This window comes from Myxine glutinosa, chromosome 1 (genome assembly GCF_964187855.1).
Source record: "Myxine glutinosa chromosome 1, kmMyxGlut1.1, whole genome shotgun sequence".
In the NCBI taxonomy this organism is placed as follows: Eukaryota; Metazoa; Chordata; class Myxini; order Myxiniformes; family Myxinidae; genus Myxine; species Myxine glutinosa.
Genome location: NC_136261.1, coordinates 193018061 through 193045802, shown reverse-complemented (window position 1 = coordinate 193045802; position 27742 = coordinate 193018061). Strand labels below are relative to the sequence as shown.

At 44.8% G+C, this 27742-nt stretch overlaps 1 protein-coding gene across 3 annotated transcripts in view; it reads left to right on the top strand.

The window, feature by feature from the left end:
* The window catches only part of ESPL1 (extra spindle pole bodies like 1, separase), a 156761-nt gene that overhangs the window by 118428 nt on the left and 10591 nt on the right, over positions 1-27742 (top strand). For all 3 annotated transcript variants that reach the window (XM_068124426.2, XM_068124435.2, XM_078781758.1), the window contains 7 exons: positions 1690-1835; positions 2873-2995; positions 3885-4235; positions 4384-4491; positions 13319-13428; positions 14185-14268; positions 14361-14525. In XM_068124426.2, coding sequence (XP_067980527.2) covers positions 1690-1835; positions 2873-2995; positions 3885-4235; positions 4384-4491; positions 13319-13428; positions 14185-14268; positions 14361-14525 — 1087 coding nt within the window. The remainder of the gene's footprint in view (positions 1-1689; positions 1836-2872; positions 2996-3884; positions 4236-4383; positions 4492-13318; positions 13429-14184; positions 14269-14360; positions 14526-27742) is intronic.

Below are 27742 nucleotides of genomic sequence, written 5' to 3'. Positions count from 1 at the left end.
TTGAAGTTACAGGCGTTTGAGAATTAATTTCGTTCTATAAACGGCAACTTTCATTGGATTTCCTTCCCGTTTTTTTTCAACCGAGTCGAAAACTATGTTAGCGACTGTGAAAAATGAAATGATATATCGAATTTTTAATATGTATCGACACGTTGCCGTCGGTGTCATGTTAGGCGGTGTATGATACACCATGACGCGATTTTAAAAAATATATCTGCATTTTCCCGCGTGTGTGGAATGTTCTCAATTATTGCTGACACCGACTCTAAAACCATCGATAAAAATGAAATCATATGGTGAGTTAGATTGGAGATAAAGGCGTGAGAGAGACTCAATGGCCTTGAAGTTACAGGCATTTGAGAATTCATTTCGTTCTATAATATAAACGGCAACTTTCATCGGATTTTCTTCTCGTTTTTTTTCAACCGAGTCTAAAACTATGTTAGCGACTGTGAAAAATGAAATGATATATCGAATTTAAAATAGATATCGACACATTGCCGTCGGTGTCATGTTGGGCGGTGTATGATACACCATGACGCGATTTTAAAAAATATATCTCTGCATTTTCCCGCGTGTGTGGAATGTTTGTGGAAAATTAAAGATTTCAAATAAACCTATTTAAAGTGTATGCGCACATAACTAATAAAAAAAACGAAGAAATATCTCTCGGTAATTTCCTGAAACATATTTTACTTCCGGCTAATATGTTGAATGAAATAAAAACGAAGAAATATATGTCGGCATCATTGTTGACGTTTTTGTGACGACTATCATCAAACGAAATAGTAATATATCATAACGGAAAAGCAAAAGCGAATTTTTAATATATATCGACACATTGCCGGCGGTGTCATGTTGGGCGGTGTCATGTTGGGCGGTGTATGATACACCATGACGCGATTTTAAAAAATATATCTCTGCATTTTCCCGCGTGTGTGGATTGTTCTCAATTATTGCTGACACCAAGTCTAAAAGTAAAACCATCGATAAAAATGAAATCATATGGTGAGTTAGATTGGAGATAAAGGCGTGAGAGAGACTCAATGGCCTTGAAGTTACAGGCCTTTGAGAATTCATTTCGTTCTATAAACGGCAACTTTCATCGGATTTTCTTCCCGTTTTTTTTCAACCGAGTCTAAAACTATGTTAGCGACTGTGAAAAATGAAATGATTTATCGAATTTGATTTGAAATAAAACTGGGGGAGAGCAAGACACCACGGGCCTACAAAACAGGACTCAAAGCTATGCGAGTTAATAAAATGGTGGATATTTGTTTATAGCCACTCCCAGAATGGGTGGAGCTATGGGTGGAGCTACTCTGCAAACCGAGTAAGCCACACCCCGGACAGACACCCAACAGATAGACAGACAGACAGACAGAATCATCTACGGCTATTATAATATAGATGAATGGTATTATTGACGCAGATGAGCAATATACTGATGATGGCCAGGTATTCCCTCTGAGTGTAATTTTCTGCATGACCATGCTGACTCACGTGTAACGTTACAGCTGTCACTCTAGCAGATGTCTTTTAAAATTTCAAATTGTCAACCTCCCTGTGTTTTATTTTGTGGAATAAACGGTCTATGCTGATCAGGAATTGTGCTTGTATATAGACACTAAAACTCATCAGAGTATTTTTATTATTATTATTAAGGCCCTTTAATGTTGTGTGTTACAGATGTGGCTGTGTGCACCTTGGCAGCAGTTAATATACACCCAGAAGAGATATCTTGTGCAGGTGGCATCTGTCAAGCATTGCTGCTGACTAGGCTAGAAAGGGGCTGTGCTCCAGTCAATATCTGTCTGCACCCAGGCTCAGAGCAGGTATTCAAGTGAGACGTTGGGGTTGGCCGTTTTGCCTTTCTTGAAAAGTGGAATGTCATATGATCTGTATTTTTTAAGCGGTGATGCCGCTTCAGTATTGGCTATGTCCTTTCTTCCATCTGTCCATCAAAAAATGAAGAAGAACCTTTCTAACCAACCGTGTTTAATTCGAAAGTGTAATTCTGGAGGTTTCTAATGGGTTCTAAAGAGTTTTGTTCGTTTCAAAGCTTTGCCTATTTCTTATTACCTCCACCACCAAAGGTGGATGGAGGTTACGTTTTCACCCCCCTGTCTATGTCTGTCTGTCCGTTTGTGAACAAGATATCCCAAAAGGTTGTGGACGGATTTGGATGAAATTTAGTGAACCGGTTGGGTGTCTCAAGGACGATTCGATTCGATTTTGGTGAAGATCTGAATATGGATTCGGAAATGAGAATTATTTAAATTTTTTAAGTGATTCTTCACCATTGGGAGATCGGGCCAAAAACGATTCATAGCAGTATATCTCAAAAATTTATGGATGGATTTGCACGGAACCTTGTGTGTGTGTGTGTGTGTGTGTGTGTGTGTGTGTGTGTGTGTGTGTGTGTGTGTGTGTGTGTGTGTGTGTGTGTGTGTGTGTGTGTGTGTGTGTGTGTGTGTGTGTGTGTCACAGACAGGGAAGAATAGATTCCATTTTTTGAAGATCCGGATCCATCTCGCATAATTTTTAAAGTGATTCTTCACCATTGAGTGATCTGGCCAAAAATGAGGTGTAGATCAGTGTATGAAACGGTATGAAAGACAGGTGATTCTGTTAATGATTGATTTTATTTTATTGATCATGTTAATGATTATGAAAGACAGACTGTGATTAATTTTGATTAATTGTGATTCTGTATTGTGATTTTCTGGTCTACTCTGAGATACGAAACGTAAACTGTTCACCAGGCAGAGGTATGCTCTCTACTGAGTGTCGTTCTAGTTTAAAATGTTAAACTGAACCGCTTCCTTTGGACACGGGTGCGATTATTTATTTATTTATTCCTTCTGTCCAGGTGGGTCTGGCCAGTATCATGAGGGACTTTGATGCCATTCTCAGGGAGCAACAAGTCGTGAATGAGCTCACTGAACGGCAGGCCTGGTGGCAGGGTCGGCGGGCGCTGGATGCACGCTTGGAGGTATGAAGGAATTGAAAATAAATTGACTAAATTAAAACCCCTAGGATGGCAATCCCCTCCCCACTCCAAGCCTTCAAGCAACCCATTTCAACTCCTCCCTATCCTTCTACCCCCCTCTCACCTTCCCCCCCCCCCCCCCACTTCGCCCCCCTCTCCCACCCTTCACCAAAAGTCCGCACTCTCTCCCAAAACCTCAACCTCGTTTTCCCCTCTCCAAACTCTGTCCCTTTGCTCGCCCACCTTCCCCCCCCCCCCCCCCCCTTCCTAACCCCAACTCTGTCCTTGCCCTCCTCTTGCTCATAAAGGCGAAGGGCATTCCCACATAGAAACAGCGGAAATGCCATCACCAACCAATAGTGGAGTTGAAGGTCAAGATAGAGGGAGACTTTGACAAACAATGGGTGTGTGGAGAAATGGGGTGGACAAGATCACCCGAAAGCCAATCGGGGCGAGAGCAGTGCTGTATCGCTCCGGGCTTGCCTCCCCTTTGCCTTCCGAGCCCATAAATTTATTTGAGCAGTCTGGCCGAGACAAGAGGGGCTGCCTCTTCCTCCTTCTAGTCCCTCCAGTTTCAACCCGCACCATTAAATTGTCTATTTGTGTACATACATTGTTTAAATTGTGTTCTGCATTGATTTGTTTAATTTTTGTCTCTAATGATATATTCTGTGTTCATGATTACTTTGTAAGTTGACAAATAAACACCCGTGAATTTATTGGATCAAACAACTTTTTCGTCTTATTGCTTGTATGGCGTTACTTCTCTTTAAAATTAATTACTCGCGCTCTGCTCACCTTGGAGAAAATTTTGAAGAGTGATCACTTGCTCGCCGCATTTTGCTCATGACAAGCTCTGATGCTGGTAATTTGTCATTGAATTTCTGTGCAGAATTTGATGGCAAAATTGGAAAATGACGTCCTTGGTTGTTGGATGGGCTTGCTGCTCCCTCCTTGTAAAGACTCATCTTTGCGGAATGCGCTCTTTCATGAGGCTGAAGCACTGCGAGTTGTGCTGACCAAGGCTGGGGGCCAAGTGCCCAGGGCAGAGCTATTGCAGGCTGTTCTTGCAGGCAGTAGCCATCTGGTATCTCATCAGCTGCAAGTGTTGACCAAGACTCTCGCTCCAGCTGAGGCTCGCCCTTCCTTTCAATGTGCACTGGTTGCTGCTGTGACTCGCCTACGGAAACTGGATATGGCGAGTCAGAATCCTCGTGGTTCGGTTGTACTTATCCTTGACAAGGTAATTGTTCCTTTTCATCATTAATTATCCATTCTGAATTCCCAGTGGTTGTTTTTGGATGAATGCTATATTTTATTTGTCCAAGGGACTAATTTATTTCCTACCCCAGCTCCCTTCTGACTTAAAACAAAAATTGCCTCTGTTCTAGCACTTGCATCGGCTTCCTTGGGAGAGCATTCCAATTCTTCGAGAGAGCTCCATCACACGCATGCCTTGCTTGTCCTTCCTCTTGGCCACCTCTGCCCAGGCCTCTACGGTAGCTGCTTCGCATGTTGCGACCCTACCCTTTCACTTCATTAGCTGCACGATGGATATTGCAATATTTTTCTTTGTCTATAATGTAATGTTCCATATTTTAGGAAAGACGATTTTTTGTTTTGTTTTTGCGCAGTTGTCTATTCCACAAGGCTGTTTTCACATTACTGTACATGCCAGGGCAAATTGCAGTGTTAAAAACTAGACCTGCACTCGGTAGAGCGCATACCCCCGCCAGGCTGAACAGTTTGTTTTGTATCCCAATGATAGGCCAGATCTGGATTTGGACCTGAACCAAAATATAATCAGCCTGTTCTTGTCACCTAACGACCTCATCCACCTCGTTTAGTCATAACTCGTCCATAACGTTTTATTTAAATATGTTATATATCGCTTTTTGCCTGATCTCTCAATGGTGAAGAATCGCTTAAAAATTAAATAATTATCGTATCCAAATCCATATTCAGATCTTCACCAAACTCGCATCGAATCGTCTGTCACACACCCAAGCGGTTCACCAAGTTTTGGCCAAAATCCGTCCATAACGTTTTGAGATATCCTGCTATATGTCAGTTTTGGCCCTATCACTCAATGGTGAAGAATCGCTTTACAAATTCTACTATCCGAATCCGGATCTTCACCAAAATCCAATCGGCAGCACCAGTTCAAAAAATAAACACAATTGTTAATACTGATTTTATTGTGCCCTGACGCTGTACTTTTTATGCCTTCATTGACAAGGTCGCCGGAGGCATTATGTTTTCAGGTTGTCCGTTCGTCCGTGATATGTTTTCGTTACCGCAATAACTTGAGAAGGGCTGAAGGTATCTTGGTCAAACTTGGTGCAGGTATGTGTAATGAGGTAAAGATGAACTGATTAGATTTTGGGGTCACGAGGTCAAAGGCCATGTTAGGTAAAAATCCTGTTACAGCGATAACTTGTGAACGATTGTTGGGATTCTGACCAAATTTGGCGCAGTTTTATAGAATGATGTAATGATGAACTGATTAAATTTTGGGGTCAAGAGGTCAAAGGCCGAAGTCCGTAATAGATCTATAACTTGAGAACGGCTTAAGTGATCCAATTCAAACTTGGTACAGGCATGTATAATGATGTAAAGATTAACTGATTAGATTTTGGGGTCTCTAGGTCAAAGGTCATAGGTCATGCCAGGCAAAAATGTGATAACTTGAGAACAGCTGAATGGATTTAAAGCAATCTTGGTACAATTATTATGATGTATCGGTCGACGTCGTGACGTCGAAGAGTGTCGTCGTTTCACTTCAAACTTATTGTATTGGTGTAGAATTATGAACTGTTTTTCTGGTGAAGACTATTGTCAGTCTGTCAGTGGACAGGTAGAATAATGGATTTTGTCCACTCTTGTGTTTTCATCATATTTATTTCATGCATTGCATTAGTGATGAGATCAGATCTACCATACTATTTGCAAAGCATCGGTGCTGCCAATGCAGTTTATTGGCATGGGTTGTATACTGTGTGCTTTGCCATTTCCTTCCCAGCAGCCATTCAGTGCAGGAATTTGGAATTTGGCCATGGTGCCTGCCTATAGATTGATTTCCCTTCAGTAAGTAAGCACGCCATCACTTAGGATTTGTGACATCCATCAAACAATTCTGGCAGACAGGACACCCAGTATAACGTCAAACCAGGGTATGGCATGGCACACACATCCTCGGTCAGGTCAGTCTCTTGACTGCCACTGGTAACATGTAACCCAGTGCTACCTGCTGCATGGTCGGGTAGTCTGCGATGAAACCGACTACCCTCACTGGCTTGCCAGTGGGGAGGGTGACTGTGATACCCTGCAGGACTAAAAACAATACCTGTTTAATAGTCAGATGGCTTAGTGAAATTACCGTTACTGGGTGGATAAAAGCACAATATTTGGCGTGAGGCTCCCTTAGGGCCGATTAATTAATTTTAGCCTAGGAGCCCTCCGGAGTTTTAAAATAATTTCATGTAAAACACCAAAATTTAAGATGGCCGACATCGATGACAAAATATAGCTTTTCTTGAATCATGGTAGTCATAAGAAACCCAGGGTGGTTGACAAATTTGGGATTTTGAGGTAGTTGAATGTTATTGTGGACATAATAGTACCAATACATTGTAAAATATTATAAAGACCGTTATTATTCCAATAAATGGCAAATTTCAAAAAACATCCACCCTCTTCTGGAAGGGAAATATTATCACCCAATAAAGTGAATAATAGTGAATCATGTATTTCAGTAACTGGCCTTGTGCTCGTCAAGACGATATTAAAAAGTCCAAGGCATTTATGAGAATAACTACAGTAATTGGAATTGTACAGCCAAAGCTCAATTTTCAAGCAAATGACATCACCATGCTTTATTCGTAGGTCTCCAAGTAGTTCTCAATTTCCCTTGCTCTCTCGCACGACGGAGACAATAGTAGGCCATTTCATGGAGTTGAGTTGGAATGCAATTTGTTTATAATAAGTCACAGTTTCTTACAAAGTATGTGGCATTGTCCTGTGATGTCTCTTGCAGTAACATACAGTTTGCAATGCTCTATGGAGTACATTTGCACTTGCAAAGTGGTGAGCAGTCCAGATTTGCTTTGCCACATTTGCAGTTAGAGCAGTCTCCTTTGCAGGAGCATTTGATCAGCTCCCTGCACGATCTGGAAACCTCTGGAATTGTCACCCAAACTGGTATCCATGACTGTCATACCTTGGTCCAGGCAAAATCCTGTGGAGAAGGAACCACTAGCTGTGTTTGTGTGCTGGTCGTCCAGATTCCTGCTTGATACACTGCGCGTCGGACATGTTGGAGTAGCGCATCCATGGTGGGTGGCAGTTTGTCCATTTTTCGATTCTTCTGGCAGAAGAGTTCCCTTGTCCCGTTGACAGAGCTCAAAGGACTGGTTTTGTCATACAGGATAACAGTCAGTCTCTCGAGCTTCTGGAAAGGTTCATCGTCGAAATCCAGCGAAGCAGCTCTCGACTGGAACTACGTCACACTCTCGCACCTCGACAGCAGCGGTCTTCAAAGCTATGGCTGGGACAAAGGCGTAGCTGTCAAGAAGAGAGTGCTTTTCATTTCCAGAAGGTGGTATTGTAATAGGTGGTCTGCTCACACCAGGTTCGGCCTTAGTAGGCAACTGAAAAAGGCTGATTCCATTCTCGTGGAATGAGGTTAGGGAAGTGGTTGAGCTGGGGTTGTGGTCAAGGTTGTCCAGGGCGCCAACAGTGAACAACTCTTTCTGGAGACAAGCAGGAGACATGACTCCATCTTCTGCAAAGCGTTCACAGGTAGAAGTGGCGATCCAGTCCTCAATCTCCATAATCCTGTCATAAGAAATACTGATGCCCATCTGGTATAACTGCTGGATGAGTTTCTTGCTTCTGTTCAGTACATGCACATTGATGCCAATGTAGATGGGGAGGGGTGACTCACGCTCCAGAGTGTGTCTGGTATTCACAGCAGTACGAGATGTTTTTTTCTTTGTGTTGTAAACGATGCACTAGCCGATGGTTTGGCAAGCTTGCGAGTCACGCTTGTCTTGATCTTTCAAGTTGGAACCATTCAATATCATGGAGACAAGAGACCTTAGGCTTGAGGGCAGTGAGTCTTCATGGCATTCTGTAGGGAAGCAACCAGTGAATTTGAAGCCTTGATGGCTGAAGATGTCTTTTCTGACCATCATAGCAGCTTTGGCCAGGATAACAGTGGCTTCTGAGAAGTCTCGATTCTTCAGAGCTTCCTTCAACGTATTTCTCATGCCTTCCTTGAAAATGAGAACCGTGTTTCTCCCATCATACTGTTCTTGTGCCTCTGGGAAGCGTTCTAGCAAATTACCCTTCAGTCTGGTCTTGTTGACTTTTTTGATGCCCAGTTCCTCAAGACGATTCACATACAGAGAGTGGATCTCGGACAGCTTGAAGAGGAGAGTTCCAGAGTCCACAGATTTCTCAATGTAGCTGGTCAGTTCTACAAATGCCCGAGACTCATTCATTTTCTCATCTGCGTTTTCAGGTGTTTGGCTTGCCTTGCGAGTGAGACTACGGTAGCGATTTCTTAGCTTGACCAGAAATACCAGATGGTATTTTGCCTCCATTGCAATTAGATCTCCTCCAACTATTCTAGTCATAAGTTGGGTGTCGTTTAGCTCTGTGATCATGTCCTGGATATTTTGTCTGCATCAAATGTTGAAACTTCCTGGAGAACATTTTCCTCTTAGTGTTTCTCGCAGAAGAAACACTTTTGAACGTTCAGTGCTTTGCGCTTACTGTGCCTTTTCTGTTCATCATCAGGGTTGTGCTCTCTCTTCGTCTTTGCCTTTGCCAACTTAAAATTGTTGAATTTTAAATGGCAAGATTTGTGCCAGGAAGCAGAATGAGAAGCAAAATTGTCGACAGTTTCGTCACTCCCAAAATAGAGTTCAGCTGGAAGAATGGCTCGGAACTGTTCTACGTTGGTCAGGAATGATGTGTAGGCATCTGTTTTGTCACCACTTGTCCCAGGGCTCTGCAAGGGACACTTCAAGGGTTCGCAGTGTCCCGCTGGCAAATCATGCAGTGAGCCCAGTTTAGCTCCATGTTGAGTCACACACAAAGGATACAAGCATATTGAAATATTAAAGGTCCACAGACTGGTCCACAGAATCTCACTCAAAATGCATTTGATGTCATCCAAATGTCTTTTTATGGTGAATTCAAATATGGCATTGATTTTTTGTTATATTCACTGAAACATTAAAAATGAAAGAAAACCGAACCACTTGGGAACGCCCCTAAAAATTCTGCCCCACACCTCAAAGCCGATGACGTAATCCATGTGACGTCACCTCCAGAATGCAGCTCGCTCGCAAGCATGCTCCACGTGCATTTGCTTGATACAAATCAAACACGTATTTTAACTCCAATTTACATTCTGTTTCCACTTTTAGTGAGAAGTAGGGGTCTGTGAAACCATTCATAAACTTTATTTGGTGCAAATCGGATATTTTTAGCCGAGTTACCTCAGACCGTGAGTTGTTAATTATTTAATTCTCCCATAGTTGAATATGTGCAGGCTCCTCCACGGAGCGACCTTGCGGGCTTGTTTTAACTCCAATTTACATTCTGTTTCCACTTTTAGTGAGACGTAGGGGTCTGTGAAACCATTCATAAACCTTATTTGGTGCAAATCGGATAATTTTTAGCCGAGTTACCTCAGACCGTGAGTTGTTCATTATTTAATTCACCCATAGTTGAATATGTGCAGGCTACTCCATGGAGCGACCTGGCGGGCTTGTTTTAACTCCAATTTACATTCTGTTTCCACTTTTAGTGAGAAGTAGGGGTCTGAAACCATTCATAAACTTTATTTGGTGCAAATCGGATAATTTTTAGCCGAGTTACCTCAGACCGTGAGTTGTTATTTATATAATTCACACATAGTTGAATACGTGCAGGCCGCTCCACTGCGGGCTTATCAACGAGGCGAGGCGTGACACACATGTGTCTCAGCATACCTCAGATCAAGATCAAGCAAATCAAATGTAGAGTACGTACAAATTACACGGAACGGCTCCCGGGCCGAAGCATAGCGAATCGAGATGGCATGGACATCGTTCTGGAGATGACGTCACCGGTCACGTGACCTGCGGTTCTATGAACTCCACTTTTTTGAGGGGCGGGGCATAGCAAGTTGTGAAAAACACTACAAATGTTTAAAATATTGGTCTCATTATCCCATTGTTGATTTAAAAAAAAGAAACATGGGTGATTTCTTCACTAGGAAGGTCAAGTTAATATATAAATAACCAGAAACCTTTGAATTACATGGGACCTTTAAGAACCCAGTTTCTGTGTATAGTTCCATAAATACTTTGCTGAAACTCGTAGGTCCACTGGTAGTATTGCAATATTCAAAATTCTATTCATTGTGTTCAGTGGCCTAAAAAAACCAACATTTTGCAACCAATCTGGTCTTCTTATGACTATCAGGACTCGAGAAAAGCTATATTTTGTCATTGATGTCGGCCATCTTGAATTTTGGTGTTTTACATGAATTTTTTTTGAAACTCCGGAGGGCTTCTAGGCTAACATTAATTACCTAGCGGGGGCACCCGTGGGAATCCCACGGGCATGGATGTGTGTGACATTTCGACATATTGAGTTAGATGCTGCACATTCATTTTTACAAAATGGTTACTGGCAAGTCATCAGATCCAGAAATGGTGTAATGAACACAATTTATTTATTTCACATAATATGTGACCCCTCACTCCTCTCTACCTGACACTCTCCTCTCTCCACCTGACACTCTCCTCTCTCCACCTGACACTCTCCTCTCTCCACCTAGCACTCTCCTCTCCAATCCCTCACCTCTCCAATCCCTCACACTCCTCTCCTCTCCAATCCCTCACACTCCTCTCCAATCAAGCCTCACACTCCTCTCCAATCGCGCCTCACACTCCTCTCCAATCGCGCCTCACACTCCTCTCCAATCGCGCCTCACACTCCTCTCCAATCGTGCCTCACACCTCTCCAATCGCGCCTCACACTCCCCTCCAATCACTCCTCACACTCCTCTCCAATCGCGCCTCACACTCCTCTCCAATTGCGCCTCACACTCCTCTCCAATCGCACCTCACACTCCTCTCCAATCGCGCCTCACACTCCTCTCCAATCGCTCCTCACACTCCTCTCCAATCGCGCCTCACACTCCTCTCCAATCGCGCCTCACACTCCTCTCCAATCGCGCCACACTCCTCTCCAATCGCACCTCACACTCCCCTCCAATCACTCCTCACTCCTCCAATCGCGCCTCACTCACCTCGCCAATCGCGCCTCACATGCCTCTCCAATCGCCCCTCACACTCCTCTCCAATCGCTCCTCGCTCGCCTCTCCAATCGCCCCTCGCTCGCCTCTCCAATCGCGCCTCGCTCGCCTCTCCAATCGCGCCTCGCTCGCCTCTCCAATCGCGCCTCGCTCGCCTCTCCAATCGCGCCTCGCTCGCCTCTCCAATCGCGCCTCACACTCCTCTCTAATCGCGCCTCACACTCCTCTCCAATCGCTCCTCACTCGCCTATCCAATCGGCTTTTCCCCGTCTCGTTTCTCTCGTTTTTCTCCCGTCTCGTTCTTTTTCTTGCTCCATCATGTTCAAGTTTGCATTGACGTTCGTCGATGGACTCGTTCGCCTGTCTCATTCGTTTTCTTGCTGCATCCTGTTCAAGTCTGCGTTCTTCATCGATCGTCTCATTCATTTTGGAAATAGAAGTTTCCACGCAGCGCATGAATTGTCACGATCCTCAAGAGGAAGTGTCTCGTAATCATCAAATGATAAATGGCAAGTAAATTATATTGTTGAAAATTAAAGATTTCAAATAAACCTATTTAAAGTGTATGCGCACATAACTAATTTAAAAAAACGAAGAAATATCTCTCGGTAATTTCCTGAAACATATTTTACTTCCGGCTAATAATGTTGAATTAAATAAAAACGAAGAAATATATGTCGGCATCATTGTTGACATTTTTGTGACTACTGTCATCAAACGAAAAAGTAATATATCTTAACGGAAAAGCAAAAGCGAATTTTTAATATATGTCGACACGCTGCCGTCGGTGTCATGTTGGGCGGTGTATGATACATCATGACGCGATTTTTAAAAATATATCTCTGCATTTTCCCGCGTGTGTGGAATGTTCTCAATTATTGCTGACACCGAGTCCAAAACCATCGATAAAAATGAAATCGGATGGTGAGTTAGATTGGAGATAAAGGTGTGAGAGAGACTCGATGGCCTTGAAGTTACAGGCCTTTGAGAATTCATTTCGTTCTATAAACGGCAACTTTCATTGGATTTTCTTCCCGTTTTTTTTCAACCGAGTCTAAAACTATGTTAGCGACTGTGAAAAATGAAATGATATATCGAATTTGATTTTAAATAAAACTGGGAGAGAGAGCAAGACACCACGGGCCTACAAAACAGGCCTCAAAGCTATGCGAGTTAATAAAATAGTGGATATTTGTTTATATGAAGCGAAGCCTCTCCCAGAATGGGTGGAGCTACTCTGCAAACCGAGTAAGCCACACCCCGGACAGACGCCCAACAGACAGACAGACAGACAGAATCATCTACGGCTATTATATTAGATAATTAATCATTAATAGGCCCTAAGGGAGCCTCATACCAAATATTGTGCTTTTATCTGCCCAGTAACGGTAATCTTTAAATATAGCACAAAGCCACCTGACTATAAAGGGCGGATGAGCTCACTTCTGGAACCAACAGCCATCCAATAAGGAGATGGTGTCTCCGAAAAATCACCCATCTGGTTTGGACCGGTTGTAGGTTGTAGACAGCAACTGCTCAGGGTCGTACAACCGTCTGGACTTAGGAGCATTAAAGTGGTGCCCAGAACCAACTTACACTCTGTGTCAGGATTGCTGGTCTTACTTTCTGTCTCACTCAAATTACAGTTACTGGGCTCGCTTCAATCTCTCTCTCGCAAACAAACATCATACACTTTTCTTCTCTTTTATTTAAGGCCTGGCCTCTGAGGACCACATAGTCCGTGACTAGAGCCTTCAAGATTAAAAACAAAACAAAAAAAACATTGATGCCTCACCCTGCCTGTGAAACGCTAGACTGCCAGTTCATAGTTGGGCTGAGATTAAAATGGAGGTGAGACAGCCCAGGGGTGAGTGTGCACCTCAATGATATCTTGCTAGTGCTGTATTTGTGTTGCCCAAATTAAAATGTGACTGCAAAGTAGATTACATCCTCTGGTTCTGTGCAACCAATTCAACCTTGATGTACTGTCTTTCCTTACATATCTGCAGCCTGGCACTGTGCTGAATACTGGTGTGAACCCACAGAAGGCCTACTATGTACTGAATCCCCAAGCCAACCTTCCAAGCACTGAAAGCACCTTCCGGCAGTGGTTTGAAAGGTGGGAAAGAGGTCTGGTGGAAAGTTCTCCATTAACCTCAAAACAATCTATGCAGATTTTTTTTTTTTTTTTGTTTTGTATACAAGATCGAGGCTCGTGAAAGAGCTAACATTAATCACACAAAAAGTCAAACCGACACACAAAACACAAAAAATAAGGAGAGCGGCAGACAAGATGGGGAGAGAGGGAGAGCTAAAATGGCAATGCATTGACAGTTAGACACAAACAGAAAAAGAGGAGTGGAAGACGCACAGTAACCTGCAAGTAAAGCCGTTTGGTTAGGTAGCGTTAATGGCATTTTTCTCTTGGCCAAATGGAAGTCTTTTTTTTTGAGGGGACCATGAACTTGACACTTGGCTCTCCTGAAAAGGGCAAAAATGCAATAAAAATCGGACAGTTCTGCTCCCCAAAGATCGTGTGCCCCAAACAATAAATTTGAGAAATTGTTGATCATTTCAAAATAGCAGGCCAAATTGGGTTGAGTAATTTTCTTCTTCTTTTTTTTTTAATGATATTATTATTTTCGTCTTTTTTTAAAGTGGGTTTGATTAGAATATTAATATAGCGCCTCTATAAAGATGGAATTGATAGACTGCCTTTGAAGGAATGTTTTGAATGTTCATCTTGCTGAAAGTGTAAAATGCTTTTGTGGATCAGATTAGCCAATGCCATGCCATGCCATGTTTGTGTGCCTCGCACACACGCATGCTTTTCGCAAGTTCTATTTTCACATTTTTATACTTTGTTTTCCTGCAGTATGGATGGCTGGGAAGGAGCTATTGGTAAACTGCCCAATCAGCAGCTGCTGCAGTTGGCTCTCTCTACTAAGGATCTTTATATGTGAGAGTTTACACTTCTGGGAGCTCAACATCCATCGTCCTTTAAACCGTTTGTTTTAAGAGCAGGCAATGATTATTGTTTTTCTGGTGCAGTTATGCAGGCCATGGTGCAGGGGCACGCTTGCTGGGAGTTCAAGAGCTTCCACGGCTATCCTGCCGTGCCCCCTGCCTGCTCTTTGGATGCAGCAGTGCAGCGCTTACAGCTCGGGGCTCCCTTGAGCCTTCTGGCATTGCACTCTCATACATGATGGCTGGGTGGTATGTTTGTTCAAAGAAAAACCTTGTCGTTTGAAGCCGAAACTATTTAGCATATATATACAGACTTGGCATTTAATATGGAATATTTTTTTTGTGGGGGTGAACTTACTTTTCAAGTTGACTTAGAACCAAAAGTTCATTGTAGTAGGATCATTATGCTGACTAACCCCCAAAAAATTGCAAGAAAACGTTTTATGGTGTTTTCCTGTAGTATTTGGTCCAGAGAACAACATATCAAAAGTAGGCCGAAATTGGCTTATCAGAAAGGGTCCAAATTTGACGTCAAACAAGATGGCCGCCATCGGACCAAAATGTCCAATATATACGCATATCTTTTGAAACGAGCAGTTCTAAATCACTTTAAAAAGTAAAAATTAACCATAAAACGTATTACCTTAGATGTCTTGCAGTTGACAGGAGTGTCCCAATGACGCCATGACGTCATTCGTTGCGTCATGACGTCATGTCATGATGTAATTACATGTAATCTGATGAAAAATTCCAAATTTATGAAAAATGAGAATCACAGGAGTATTTGAAATAGTTTTTGTCCTTTACATCTGTATGGTATGGCATCATCAAATCACCGATGACGTCAAGATGTTTATGCCTCAGCCACTCTCTTTATTAACATGCAGTTTCATATATGCCAAACGACAGAGTTTGGTCAATGTATCTTCTTTTTCTCAATTAGTTGGTACCCAGAATGTCATTCCAGTTGGGAAACCATTACTGCTTTACAAAACGAAGTTATAAATCAGTCCTCATTTTCATCTAAAATGGGAGCATGGTTCATATTTTCACAGTTGTCATCCTGGCAAGGTCCACAAGCCCCGGTGCATTCAAGTCCGTACTTCTTACAACTACATCTAAATGTGTTGCATCCAGCTGAGCAGTTGCAGTGAACAATTTTTAGCAGGATGTCAGGAGCAGGGTTATTGTCCATCATTACTGGTGTCAGTTTGTCACCTTGAATATCCCAGTCCCATTTTGCAGGGTCCATGCTGACATTATGGCCCATCCATTCCATGACTTGAAGGTAACTGCGTCTTGAGTGATGTTTTGTAGCTGAGGTTGTGGGGGGCAATCGCTCTGGGGGTTACGAATGTCTTTGCTGTCACCACGTTTTCTGCAGAGATGACTGTACCGCAATGATGCTCTAGTCGGACTTTGTCCCGTTAAACAATGATACCATTGCTTTACACCCAGCACTTTCTACAGCAACGTGATCTGTGTCTGGTGCACAGAAAATCCTTGAACAGGTACGCAATACAGAATCACCCTTCGTGACTTTTTGAAACACTGATTTTTTTTCCAACTCCAAAGATTCTAGAGGTAGTGAGTGTCACACCCAGTGAATGCATGGGCAAAGAACAAATCAGTACAGACCTCATCCCCAAGTAACTTCTTCAAAATTTTGATATTGTACACATTTGGTTTTCCTTTGCCTGACCGAAAGTAGAGCTCCTTACTGTCTATTTTCCCATGATACAGAAGTAATACTCGGAGATCTGTATCTTCTCCGATAAGGGTGGTTGATTTGGTTTTGGACATTTGGTGACGGCTGCTTTCACTATGTCCACGTCGGCATCTCCCTCAGCCTGTACAACATGGCAGTGTTTTTGTCTCAGGCACACCGTAATCATATCAATTAGTGACTTTTTGTTCCTTTCATTGGAAAGGAAATCATCCTTCTTCCCCACGAATTTGGTTGTCTCTGTAATATTGACAGTATTTCTCACCGTTGTTGTCTTCCATCGCTGGTGGGTGTTGTCCTTTGTGCTGGGTCCTCCATATCCGTCAGACAACGGTTGCTTTACCATACAATTCTGTCGTAAAAGATGCGTAAGCATCAGCAATTGAACTGTATGTGCTTCCTTCAGTCCATTTCAGCCGATGTAGGAGGGAACCTCCGTCTAAGACGTAGTGCTCAGTCTTTGGAATAGACTGAAGGACAGCATCATCCTTAGAAGTAGCATGGTTTGCTTATAGCCTCGAGAAGCGTGGATTTGTCTGGCTTTCGTAGTTGTTGTTTGGCTTCGAACAAGGAGGGTGGATACGGGGAAAGTTTGTACTTCATCATCTCATCTAAGTTTAGCTCTCCAGACTGTGACACAACCAGGAACCGCTGAAATAAGAGTGCTGGATCAATTGTTCTATCTTCAGTAACCTTGACAACCCTTGCTGACGCCAAGGTCTTTACTTTAGTGTTGCGTCTGTGTGAATAACAAAAATACCAACTGACTCTCCATTTTGGCAACAGTTTCCATACCAACAGTGAAAAGGTTGTGCACGTTCACATCATCATCAGCGTTTATCCCTGTTATAATGTTGCGCAATGTCGTCTCATCTGAGAATGGGCTATAGAGTCCAAGCAGTGTGGCAAGTTTGGTCCGATCCTCTTTATCCCTCACTATTCTTGCAGAAGTTGCTTCTTTGTGCTGTTCGCTAGTTGTATATCGCATTTCACAAAATTCCTCCATGGCATAATTGTAGGCAGATGATACGGGAGAAGACATTGTCCAGATGGCCCTTTGGTGCTCTGACATTCCACTACCTCTTGTACCTACCTACACATGTCTCAAGAAAGCACATGGCATGCATGGCCACCAGTGTTAACTAAGTTAAACTGTAGGATGGTCTGATAGAAAAAAGGATGCCTTTAAAAAGTTTGTTTTATCTTACCTGTGTAATCTTTATTAGTTTAGACACATTTTGTCATTTTCTGTATTGCAATAAAACACTGATTAGGTAAAATTTGGAAAAATCTGAATCCGATTTGAATCTTTTGTCTTAATACTCTGAAGAAGAGATGTTTGTAGATGGCAGCACTACACTTGTGGGTTGGCTGCGTAACCAGGAAAAACTATGTTGATGCACTCACCTACCTTTTGTTCTTTGGCATGACTGGGGTTCCCTTTATAAAATGTAATGGCTAAAATGTCAGTAATACCATCTAAAATCTTCTTCATCTAAAATTTGCCACAAAAACTTGAAATTATGGAAAGCTACGTCATGACGTAGCCACATGACGTCATGACGTCATTATGACGTCATGACGCAATGAATGACGTCATTGGGACACTTGTCAACTGCAAGACGTCCAAGGTAATAAGTTTTATGGTTAATCTTTACTTTTACAGTGGTTTAGAACTGCTTGTTTCAAAAGATATGCGTATATATTGAACATTTTGGTCCGATGGCGGCCATCTTGTTTGACGTCAAATATGGACCCTTTCTGATGAGCCAATTTCGGCCTACTTTTGATATGTTGTTCTCTGGACCAAATACTACAGGAAAACACCATAAAACGTTTTCTTGCAATTTTTTGGGGGTTAGCCCATTTATTTCATATTTTGACCCTACTATTGGAATTATGTTGAAATTATTCTAGATTTTGTTAATGTGACCTTTAAAAGAAACAAAAACCACATTTGACATTTCGAAGCAAATAAATTGATCCTTGAAAGTGATGTAAACTGATGTTGAACTCAATTCACGGACAGTAGTGTGTTAAACTTCTGTACGTTTTCCAGAAGTATTTCTTTATTTTGCACATTAGCCAATTTTTTTTTTAGCAAAAACGAAAGTTAAATTACGACTGGGATTACGGACAGTAAAATTACAGTTCAGTACTTCGTGTAACCCCCACGAGCATTCAGGAGAGCACGTACACGTTGAGGCATGCTGTTCATGAGATTTGCCAAGGTTTGGACAGGAATCGCTTGCCATGCAGTGACAATAGCCTGCTGCAATTCACGCAGAGGCAGGCTGCTGGTCCAAGTTGTCGATTTGACGTGTTAATTCTGCCCACAAGTTCTCTATCGGATTCATATCCGGGGACATGGCAGGCCACTCCATATGCTCTACACCACGGTCAGCAAGAAAGTGTTGGATCATGCGTGCATGATGAGGCCGTGCATTGTCATCTTGGAAGACAAAGTTTCCTCAAAAGGCTGCACGAGCAAATGGAAGCAATGTTTCTTCCAGAATGGCCCTGTACTTGAACTGGTTCAGGTTTCCATTCGGAACAACCAGGTCAGTTTTGCCCCCTGCATGAAAAGCAGCCCAAACGGTCACCCCACCACCTCCAGATTGGACTCTTGGCACTATACAATCTTCGTTGTAGGCTTCATGCACTTGTCTGCACACTCGGACATGGCCATCTTGACGATAGACCAGAAATCAAGACTCGTCACTGAAGATCATGTGATTCCAGTGTCCTGGCTGCCATTGACGGTGCTCTCTGGCCCACTGCAATCGGCGCTGGCTGTGTTGTCTGGTCAGGCGTGGCTTTCTCAGGGGATGCCTGGCACGATAGCCTGCTTGAACCAGTCGTTGGTTGACTAGCCTTCTGGATACAGGCACATTTGTCAGTTGCTGCCACTCAGCCCTAAGCCGATTAGCTGACTTGATACGGCCATTGCAGACTAACCGGTGCAGCTGGCGATCATCTCTCCTTGTGATTCTGCGGGGACGTCCTGGCCTCGATATTGGAGTAGGGACACCCCTCTGAGCATTTCGTTTCAGGATCTTTGACACCTGACCTTGAGTGATGCCATACTGCCGAGCAATAACACGCTGTTTCATGCTGGAATTTCGTAAAGCCACCACTCCATGACAAACAGCATTGTCGAGTTGACGGACCATCTCCACAGGAAGCGGCAATAACTTTTGTTGATGTGCAGCAGTTGTTTTCCACCAATACAGAACGCAACAACCCTTATAGACCCGATTGTGAAGCCAATCATCAAATGTACCTGTCCGTACATTTTGTCACGCCACCTGTGATATAATCCTGTTATTGACTTCTTGCTGCGACAGACAATCAGTGACATAGTTCTTTTAACAAAGAAATCACCGAAGCGTAAAAGAAACTCACCAGATTTATATACCGAGTTCAGAAAGGAAACCCAAGTCAAGAAAAAATATATATTCCATATTAAATGCCAAGGCTGTATATATATAATATTATATATACTAGGGCATGCCCGTACTATATCTATATCTAAAATTATATCCCCCCCCTCTATTTACATGAAATGGTTTGGTCGAAAGCGAACGGCTTGCGAGTACGGTGACAATCCCCCCCCTCTATTTACATGAAATGGTTTGGTCCATTCGCAAAGCCAAAGCGAACGGCAGTTACGAATCGCAGTTACGATGAATCGCAAAGTAGTTTTAATTAGTTTTAAAACATAGTTTAACGCCAACATAGTTTGCCAACGTGAAATAAATGAATACGCTCTCAAATGTGCCGTCCGAGGCAGAGTCTGTTCGGCACGTTCGGCACACGTGATAGCTCGCTGCTCTCTGATTGGTTGAATCGTTTTTTGGACATAGCTCGGTAACTACTTGTCCGATTAATATGAAACCTTGAAAAGGCACATCCTCGGGTCCCCAGCAATATACCTGGCAAGTTTCAAGTATATCGGACCGGTAGTTGTCGAGAAACAGCGGTCGCATACACACACACACACAGACAGAGATTAGTGGAATTATAGATAGATAATATTATATATATATATATATATGATATATATTGTTACGCAACCGTGATTAACACCACAGTTACGGATGGCCGATTGCGAGGCTTTACACTCCCGAGGCGAAAACTCGATGGCGGATTCAAACTCAACACAAAGTTAAACGCGCGGAAGGGCAGACACAGCAAGCTCCGCAGCCCTATCTATTAAAATGAAACACCCAGGAAAACTGCGTTCAGATATATACAGAAAATAATATAAGGATTTATTCTTTATAAGTAAAGACAGTGAAAAAGCCCGCGCCGGTAATACTAATAACTCGAATAAGCCTAAATTGGGATCCCACACACAACAGATATCAAACACCATACGAGGGAGGTGAATACGAAAATAACACGTCTTTTAGTTTTATGCAAAGTGTATTCGCGGGTACGGCCTTATCTCGTCCTTGTCGTCTTGGTGACCGCCGTCCAACACCCGGCTCCTTTCGTCCCGCGGCACGCCTCACTCCAAGTTCCACGGCCCCGTGGCCCTCTCCGTCCGCCTCCAAGCGCCACCAGGCCTCGTCGGTTCAACGGCCCACCCACACCACGAGCTCCTTTGCTCCAACGGTCCAACGCAGGGCTGCACAAAGCAAACGAACTCCACTTGACTCGACTCGACTCTCTTCGGGAGTGCTGGCAGCCAAGTGCCTAGTGCCAACTGCCAACGAACTCTCCCTAAAATGGCGTCCGACCGTCGAATCTATCTCTCGCCGTTTGCGTCACATTCGCGCACTCCTCAGCCAATAATAGCCTCCCAACTCGCCGGCTCGCCCAGGTCACGCCCTCTGCGGCATCGCTCCACGCTCCCATCCCCGACCCCGCGGTCCTTGTCTTATAACACGTGCCAGGCGAGGTTTGTAGGCCTTGGAGGTGTAAACGGTGGCGGCCAATTGTGGCGGTGCTTTTTTTTTGGCCTGGTTTCCCGTCCATTTGTTCCGAAGTCATTGTCAGGGAAAGGAATTATTTAATGTTGCGCTAAGGACCTAACTAATGTTTATGTGGTTTGCAGTGCCATAATGGACAAAGGTTTGACTACTAGGTGAAACTCACAGGGGCGTTACCTTTAATCCCTCACTATTTAACACTCGAACCTCCAGGTAGATCCACAATCATACATCTTCCCCCGACAAACGCCTAAACATCAAGAACTTATTACATGTAGAGTCCCTGTCACGACAGCCGAATACCTACCTATTCAGATCTACCTAGCTCTAGATGTTGCTCTACCAAATTCATAACACAGCCCCCCCCCCCCCCCCCCTGGAACCGTAGCTCCTGCAAGGTTCACCGCAGGCGCTACCATTCCAGCCTTAACACTTACTGTCACACACTTAATTAACCTATGAAATAAATCAGGAAGGGCTGTGGGAAGTGAGTCGGACTACCTACCTACACTTCCTTAACATGCTGAACCCCTTAACCATCATGCAAGTATGTACATTTTCTTCGTTGTTCCTGTGGAGGGAGGAAACAAACAACACACAACACTAACTTAACCACAAAACTTAACCATCTTTCCAAAACTCAAAACTCTAACCTTTGTACATACCCCGGTCTACAGACCGCGTCCCCCGGTGGATGCCACAAGACACAACCTTACCTGCGGGGCCATCCCCAATGCATCCCCCTAAATTTCCACGGGCCCTGTCCAGATGTTACAGGTGAGTGACACGGCTCGGTGGATTTCGCCCACATTCATGCAACACAGACCCCTTAACCACTCATTCTCATTCCATAGGTCATCAAGGCATTTCAAAAATCAACAAAGCACTGATTTCAATACACCCCCTGCAGGACCATGGCATTGATGTCATTCACGTGTGTGTGCATTCCTCAACTAGGCAGCGGGGAGGTACCGCACAAAAAGATGGTGGGGGCGCATCAGGCTGTGGTGCCCGCAGTCCCAAAAACAAGTCAACCGACTTACAAGTTCATTGCCCCCCCCCCCCCTTTTACCTCTTGGCCCCGTGACAGCCCAACAGCCCCTTTCCGCTGTTACCTCGCCGGTGGGGGTCTCCACACACACCAGGCTCCTTTGCCTCCTGCTTTCGCGCAGCAACACGGGTCACCGGGGGACTTCCTCACCCCGCGGCGCCCAACCAGACCCTCCACCGACGAGCTCCAATTTCCAGTTACCACCGGCTGCCAGGGGTAATTGCCGCAGAGGGGGGCCCGCAGGCATCGCTCCTCAGAGCTTGCTCTGTACCTGCGGACACACACACCTTCCCCACCCACAAGACCCCAAAACACACTTCCTCCCCCGCTGCCATTCAATTCTCCACACAACTCAGCACAATTCAGTACAATTCTTGGTGTAAAAGGTGTTACAAGGCTTGCCATGGCCTGCCACATGTGAAATCCCCCAGTTCACATTTAAACCATCACACATTTCCAAAAGCACATTTCCAAAAGCACAAGTATCGCCCCTCATTATCTCCAATAATCATCACTCACTCTCCAGGTTCCACTCTCACGACCACATCAAAACACCTAACCACAATACAAAAACATACGCCACCCACAAGACACTGTGGCTCCCATTCCATCCCCTCACCGGCCATGTCATCACTCTCACCCGCCTCCCAACTCCAATTTACATGTCCCCAATTTCCAAAGCAAGTCCTGAAGCCTGGGACAGTACTCCTCAAAACACTCACCTCAAGTGCAGGTAGTTGCAGGTTGGTCAGGTTCAAGAGTGTCATCCACCACACCCTCACAAAATTCTCCCTCAATTTTGCATCTAACCCTTAGATTACCTGTGCCAATTTGTCCACAATTCACTACTTCCACCAAAGGAGGGCGCTTCTCCACACACTTGCCAGCCGAGCATGGCCCCGTATGCTCGGCTCGCTCTAGTTTCCCGCACACTCTACCGCTATTGGCCCAGGCGGAGGTGGTGGTCCTCTGTCTGGCACCTGTGGACCTACTGGGGGCCCCCTCCTTTCTGGACTGCGAAGCCTGTCAGGAGGTGGGGGCCCATATGGTTGCCGACAATTCCTCTGACTGTGCCCTCTTCTCCCACATCTAAAACAAGTCCCCAAGAACGGACCCCTCTGGTAGCCAGGCGGAGCCCCCCTTTCTCCCGGCCCAGCCCGATAAAAATCAGGCCGTCCCGATGGCCAACCTGGACCACCCTGTCGTGACTCGCTCCCTGCAAATTGTCCCCCCATCAAATTTGTCAGCTGGCGGCTGATTCCCCTTAACATTCGCCCGATGTCATCCTCTGGCTTTTCCTGATCCCGCACCTCGGCCTGCCGTACCGTCACAGGTGCCCTCTCCGATGCGCGGTTCGACCTTCTCAAAAAGGTCAGTCTCGCCGCGCATTCCGCTGCCCGGTGCACCGTGGGTGGGTCCTGTAACTCCACCAACGTCCGGACCTCAGGATCAGGGAGAGCCGCCATAAATTTTTCTATCGCCAGCTTGTCCCACGCCTGTGCTGGTAGGTCCCTGTATGCTATCCTCACAGATTGGTATATATCCTGGGCCAGCTCCTGCAACGTCTCATTAGGCTTTTGCCTGCGATGCAGCAGCTGTGCCCTGACCAGGTCGCACCTTGCGCCTGTCCCGTACCTGTTATTCAAGGCCTCACAAATGTCCTTGCTGGTCAATATTCCCTCTGGGACTACGTTTAACACGTCGGCGGCTGACCCCCGCAGTGTCGCCACCAGATTCCCCATGCGCTCCCGCTCTCCCCAACCATTGAGCTGAGACACCCACTCAAATTGTGTCAGGAAAGCCTCGAGGCTCCCTGATCCGTCAAAATGTACGAGGGGGATTGTTTTTCCAGAGACTCTATTCCCCGATTCCTCTCTGTCCAAATCCAGTCCGGGGCCAAAACACCCCCCCAACTGGGTATTCCGTTTCGGAGCCTCTGGTGTCCAAATGTGGCTCGTGGTGAGGGTCTCCTGGGTCACCTTAATCTGGTCCTGAAGATGTTTAACCGACCTACTCACCTCTTCCTTCAGGCTCTCTTGAACCCGGCCAACCTCCTTCTTGATGGTATTGTCCCAGATCTCCAGTCGCTCCTGCATAAAATCACTCACCCTTTCATTATCCATTAGTGGCCCCCACAGGCCTTTCTCAATTAACCCTTGCTCCTGCTCTTTTATGCGGGTTTCCAACCCCCTCACCTCCTCGGCCAATTTGCCCCCCTGTCGGTTGAGCAGTCCCCATTCCTCACTCTGCTGTAGCATTCTGGCATCCACCCGGCCCCGATAGCCTTCCAGGTCCCCATTTGCTTTATCAATTCGACCCTCCAACGCTTCCCCCCTCCGGACAGCCTGGGTCACGCCCTCCTCTATTTTTGACATTAATTCTGTCCGTATCGATTCACTTGCCACCCCTATGGCTTTTTCCATCTCCCCCCCCCCCCTAGTTTCTACTTTATCCTCCAATTCCCCCAGTCTGCCCGTAATTTGGTTTTGCACACTCCCTTCTATGCCATCAATTCGTTTCCCCAGCTGTTGTGCCATTTCCCCAATTTTTCCTTCCAATTTTTAATTCCTCTCTTTCATTTGTTCATTCATTCATTCATTCACTTTTCCCTCCAATCCCTCAATTTTGCTGTCCATCCCTTCGATCTGTTCTTTCAAACCCTCCTTCAATCTATCCATTTGCCCCTCCATGTTTTTTGTTTGGGCATTAATTCTATTCTCCAATTGCTCGTTCTGAGCATTCATTTCCCCTTTCAATCCATTAATTTGGTCACTCATGTCCTTCAGTCCTTCCCTCCATTCCTTCCCCTGCGACTCCATTTTATTTTCCAGCCCGTCAATTTTATCATTTAATTCCCGACTGGCTCGCTCACTCTGAGCATCCATTAATTCCTTTAAAAATTTCATTAAAGCCTGGTCGTCTCTAGGGGCCGTCCCACTTGTTCTCGACTCCCCGGTAGGGGAGGGGCATAAGTTGGTGCTCGGGACGAGGGAGGTTCCAAGGCTCACCTCTGCATCAAATTCCCCTATTTCCGGCTCACTCCCAACGCTGACGGAGGCCTCGCTACGCACCTCCATTTCGTCGACCTCCGACATCCGCTTTTCGGAAGGTCGTTCCCCGCGCGCGTATTTATTTCAATTCCAAAAACACAATTTAAATTTGACGAAGACGCGATATCGCGCTCCGTATGCCCAATTGATTACTAAATTTCTCCGCCCCCCTATAAAATTTTTGCGTTCGAACGTCGGGCGCAATGTACGCCCGACCGTGTCGATGTCTCGCCGCGGACAAAAAAAAATTTGTCCGACGGGTTCGAATCCTACACTCCTGACACCACTTGTTACGCAACCGTGATTAACACCACAGTTACGGATGGCCGATTGCGAGACTTTACACTCCCGAGGCGAAAACTCAATGGCGGATTCAAACTCAACACAAAGTTAAACGCGCGGAAGGGCAGACACAGCAAGCTCCGCAGCCCTATCTATTAAAATGAAACACCCAGGAAAACTGCGTTCAGATATATACAGAAAATAATATAAGGATTTATTCTTTATAAGTAAAGACAGTGAAAAAGCCCGCGCCGGTAATACTAATAACTCGAATAAGCCTAAATTGGGATCCCACACACAACAGATATCAAACACGATACGAGGGAGGTGAATACGAAAATAACACGTCTTTTAGTTTTATGCAAAGTGTATTCGCGGGTACGGCCTTATCTCGTCCTTGTCGTCTTGGTGACCGCCGTCCAACACCCGGCTCCTTTCGTCCCGCGGCACGCCTCACTCCAAGTTCCACGGCCCCGCGGCCCTCTCCGTCCGCCTCCAAGCGCCACCAGGCCTCGTCGGTTCAATGGCCCACCCACACCACGAGCTCCTTTGCTCCAACGGTCCAACGCAGGGCTGCACAAAGCAAACGAACTCCACTTGACTCGACTCGACTCTCTTCGGGAGTGCTGGCAGCCAAGTGCCTAGTGCCAACTGCCAACTGCCAACTCCAACGAACTCTCCCTAAAATGGCGTCCGACCGTCGAATCTATCTCTCGCCGTTTGCGTCACATTCGCGCACTCCTCAGCCAATAATAGCCTCCCAACTCGCCGGCTCGCCCAGGTCACGCCCTCTGCGGCATCGCTCCACGCTCCCATCCCCGACCCCGCGGTCCTTGTCTTATAACACGTGCCAGGCGAGGTTTGTAGGCCTTGGAGGTGTAAACGGTGGCGGCCAATTGTGGCGGTGCTTTTTTTTTTGGCCTGGTTTCCCGTCCATTTGTTCCGAAGTCATTGTCAGGGAAAGGAATTATTTAATGTTGCGCTAAGGACCTAACTAATGTTTATGTGGTTTGCAGTGCCATAATGGACAAAGGTTTGACTACTAGGTGAAACTCACAGGGGCGTTACCTTTAATCCCTCACTATTTAACACTCGAACCTCCAGGTAGATCCACAATCATACATCTTCCCCCGACAAACGCCTAAACATCAAGAACTTATTACATGTAGAGTCCCTGTCACGACAGCCGAATACCTACATATTCAGATCTACCTAGCTCTAGATGTTGCTCTACCAAATTCATAACAATATATATATATATATATATAATTGTGTGTGTGTGTGTGTGTGTGTGTGTGTGTGTGTGTGTGTGTGTGTGTGTGTGTGTGTGTGTGTGTGTGTGTGTGTGTGTGTGTGTGTGTGTGTGTGTGTGTGTGTGTGTGTGTGTGTGTGTGTGTGTGTGTGTGTGTGTGTGTGTGTGTGTGTGTGTGTGTGTGTGTGTGTGTGTGTGTGTGTGTGTGTGTGTGTGTGTGTGTTTTTTTTTTTTTTTTTACTTGGGGGTTTTAACTTTGTTTGACTTGGGGTTTTTAACTTTGTTTGACTTGGGGTTTTTAACTTTGTTTGACTTGGGGTTTTTAACTTTGTTTGACTTGGGGTTTTTAACTTTGTTTGACTTGGGGTTTTTAACTTTGTTTGACTTGGGGTTTTTAACTTTGTTTGACTTGGGGTTTTTAACTTTGTTTGACTTGGGGTTTTTAACTTTGTTTGACTTGGGGTTTTTAACTTTGTTTGACTTGGGGTTTTTAACTTTGTTTGACTTGGGGTTTTTAACTTTGTTTGACTTGGGGTTTTTAACTTTGTTTGACTTGGGGTTTTTAACTTTGTTTGACTTGGGGTTTTTAACTTTGTTTGACTTGGGGTTTTTAACTTTGTTTGACTTGGGGTTTTTAACTTTGTTTGAATTGGGGTTTTTAACTTTGTTTGACTTGGGGTTTTAACTTTGTTTGACTTGGGGTTTTTAACTTTGTTTGACTTGGGGGTTTTAACTTTGTTTGACTTGGGGTTTTAACATCCTCCTTGACTTGGGTTTTAAACTTCCTCTTTGACTTGGGTTTTAAGCTTCCTCTTTGATTTGGGTTTTAAGCTTCCTCTTTGACTTGGGTTTTCAACTTCCTCTTTGACTTGGGTTTTAAACTGCCTCTTTGACTTGGGTTTTAAACTTCCTCTTTGACTTGGGTTGAAGAAAGAACTCTGAACTTAAAGCTGAGTGGCTGTACTCATTGTCCAGCTTCCATGGCCTCATGGCTTATCTTTGGAGAGGATGACGGCTCGGGGAGTAAACCCTTGAAACAAATCCGGAGTGGAGCACCTAAGGTGGTCTGATACCAAACTCTGATATCCTTCCAGCAACTCCTACAGCTGATCTGGTACCAAATATCTTGAGAAGTTAATTCCCCTGGATCATAGTAGTAATGCCGATA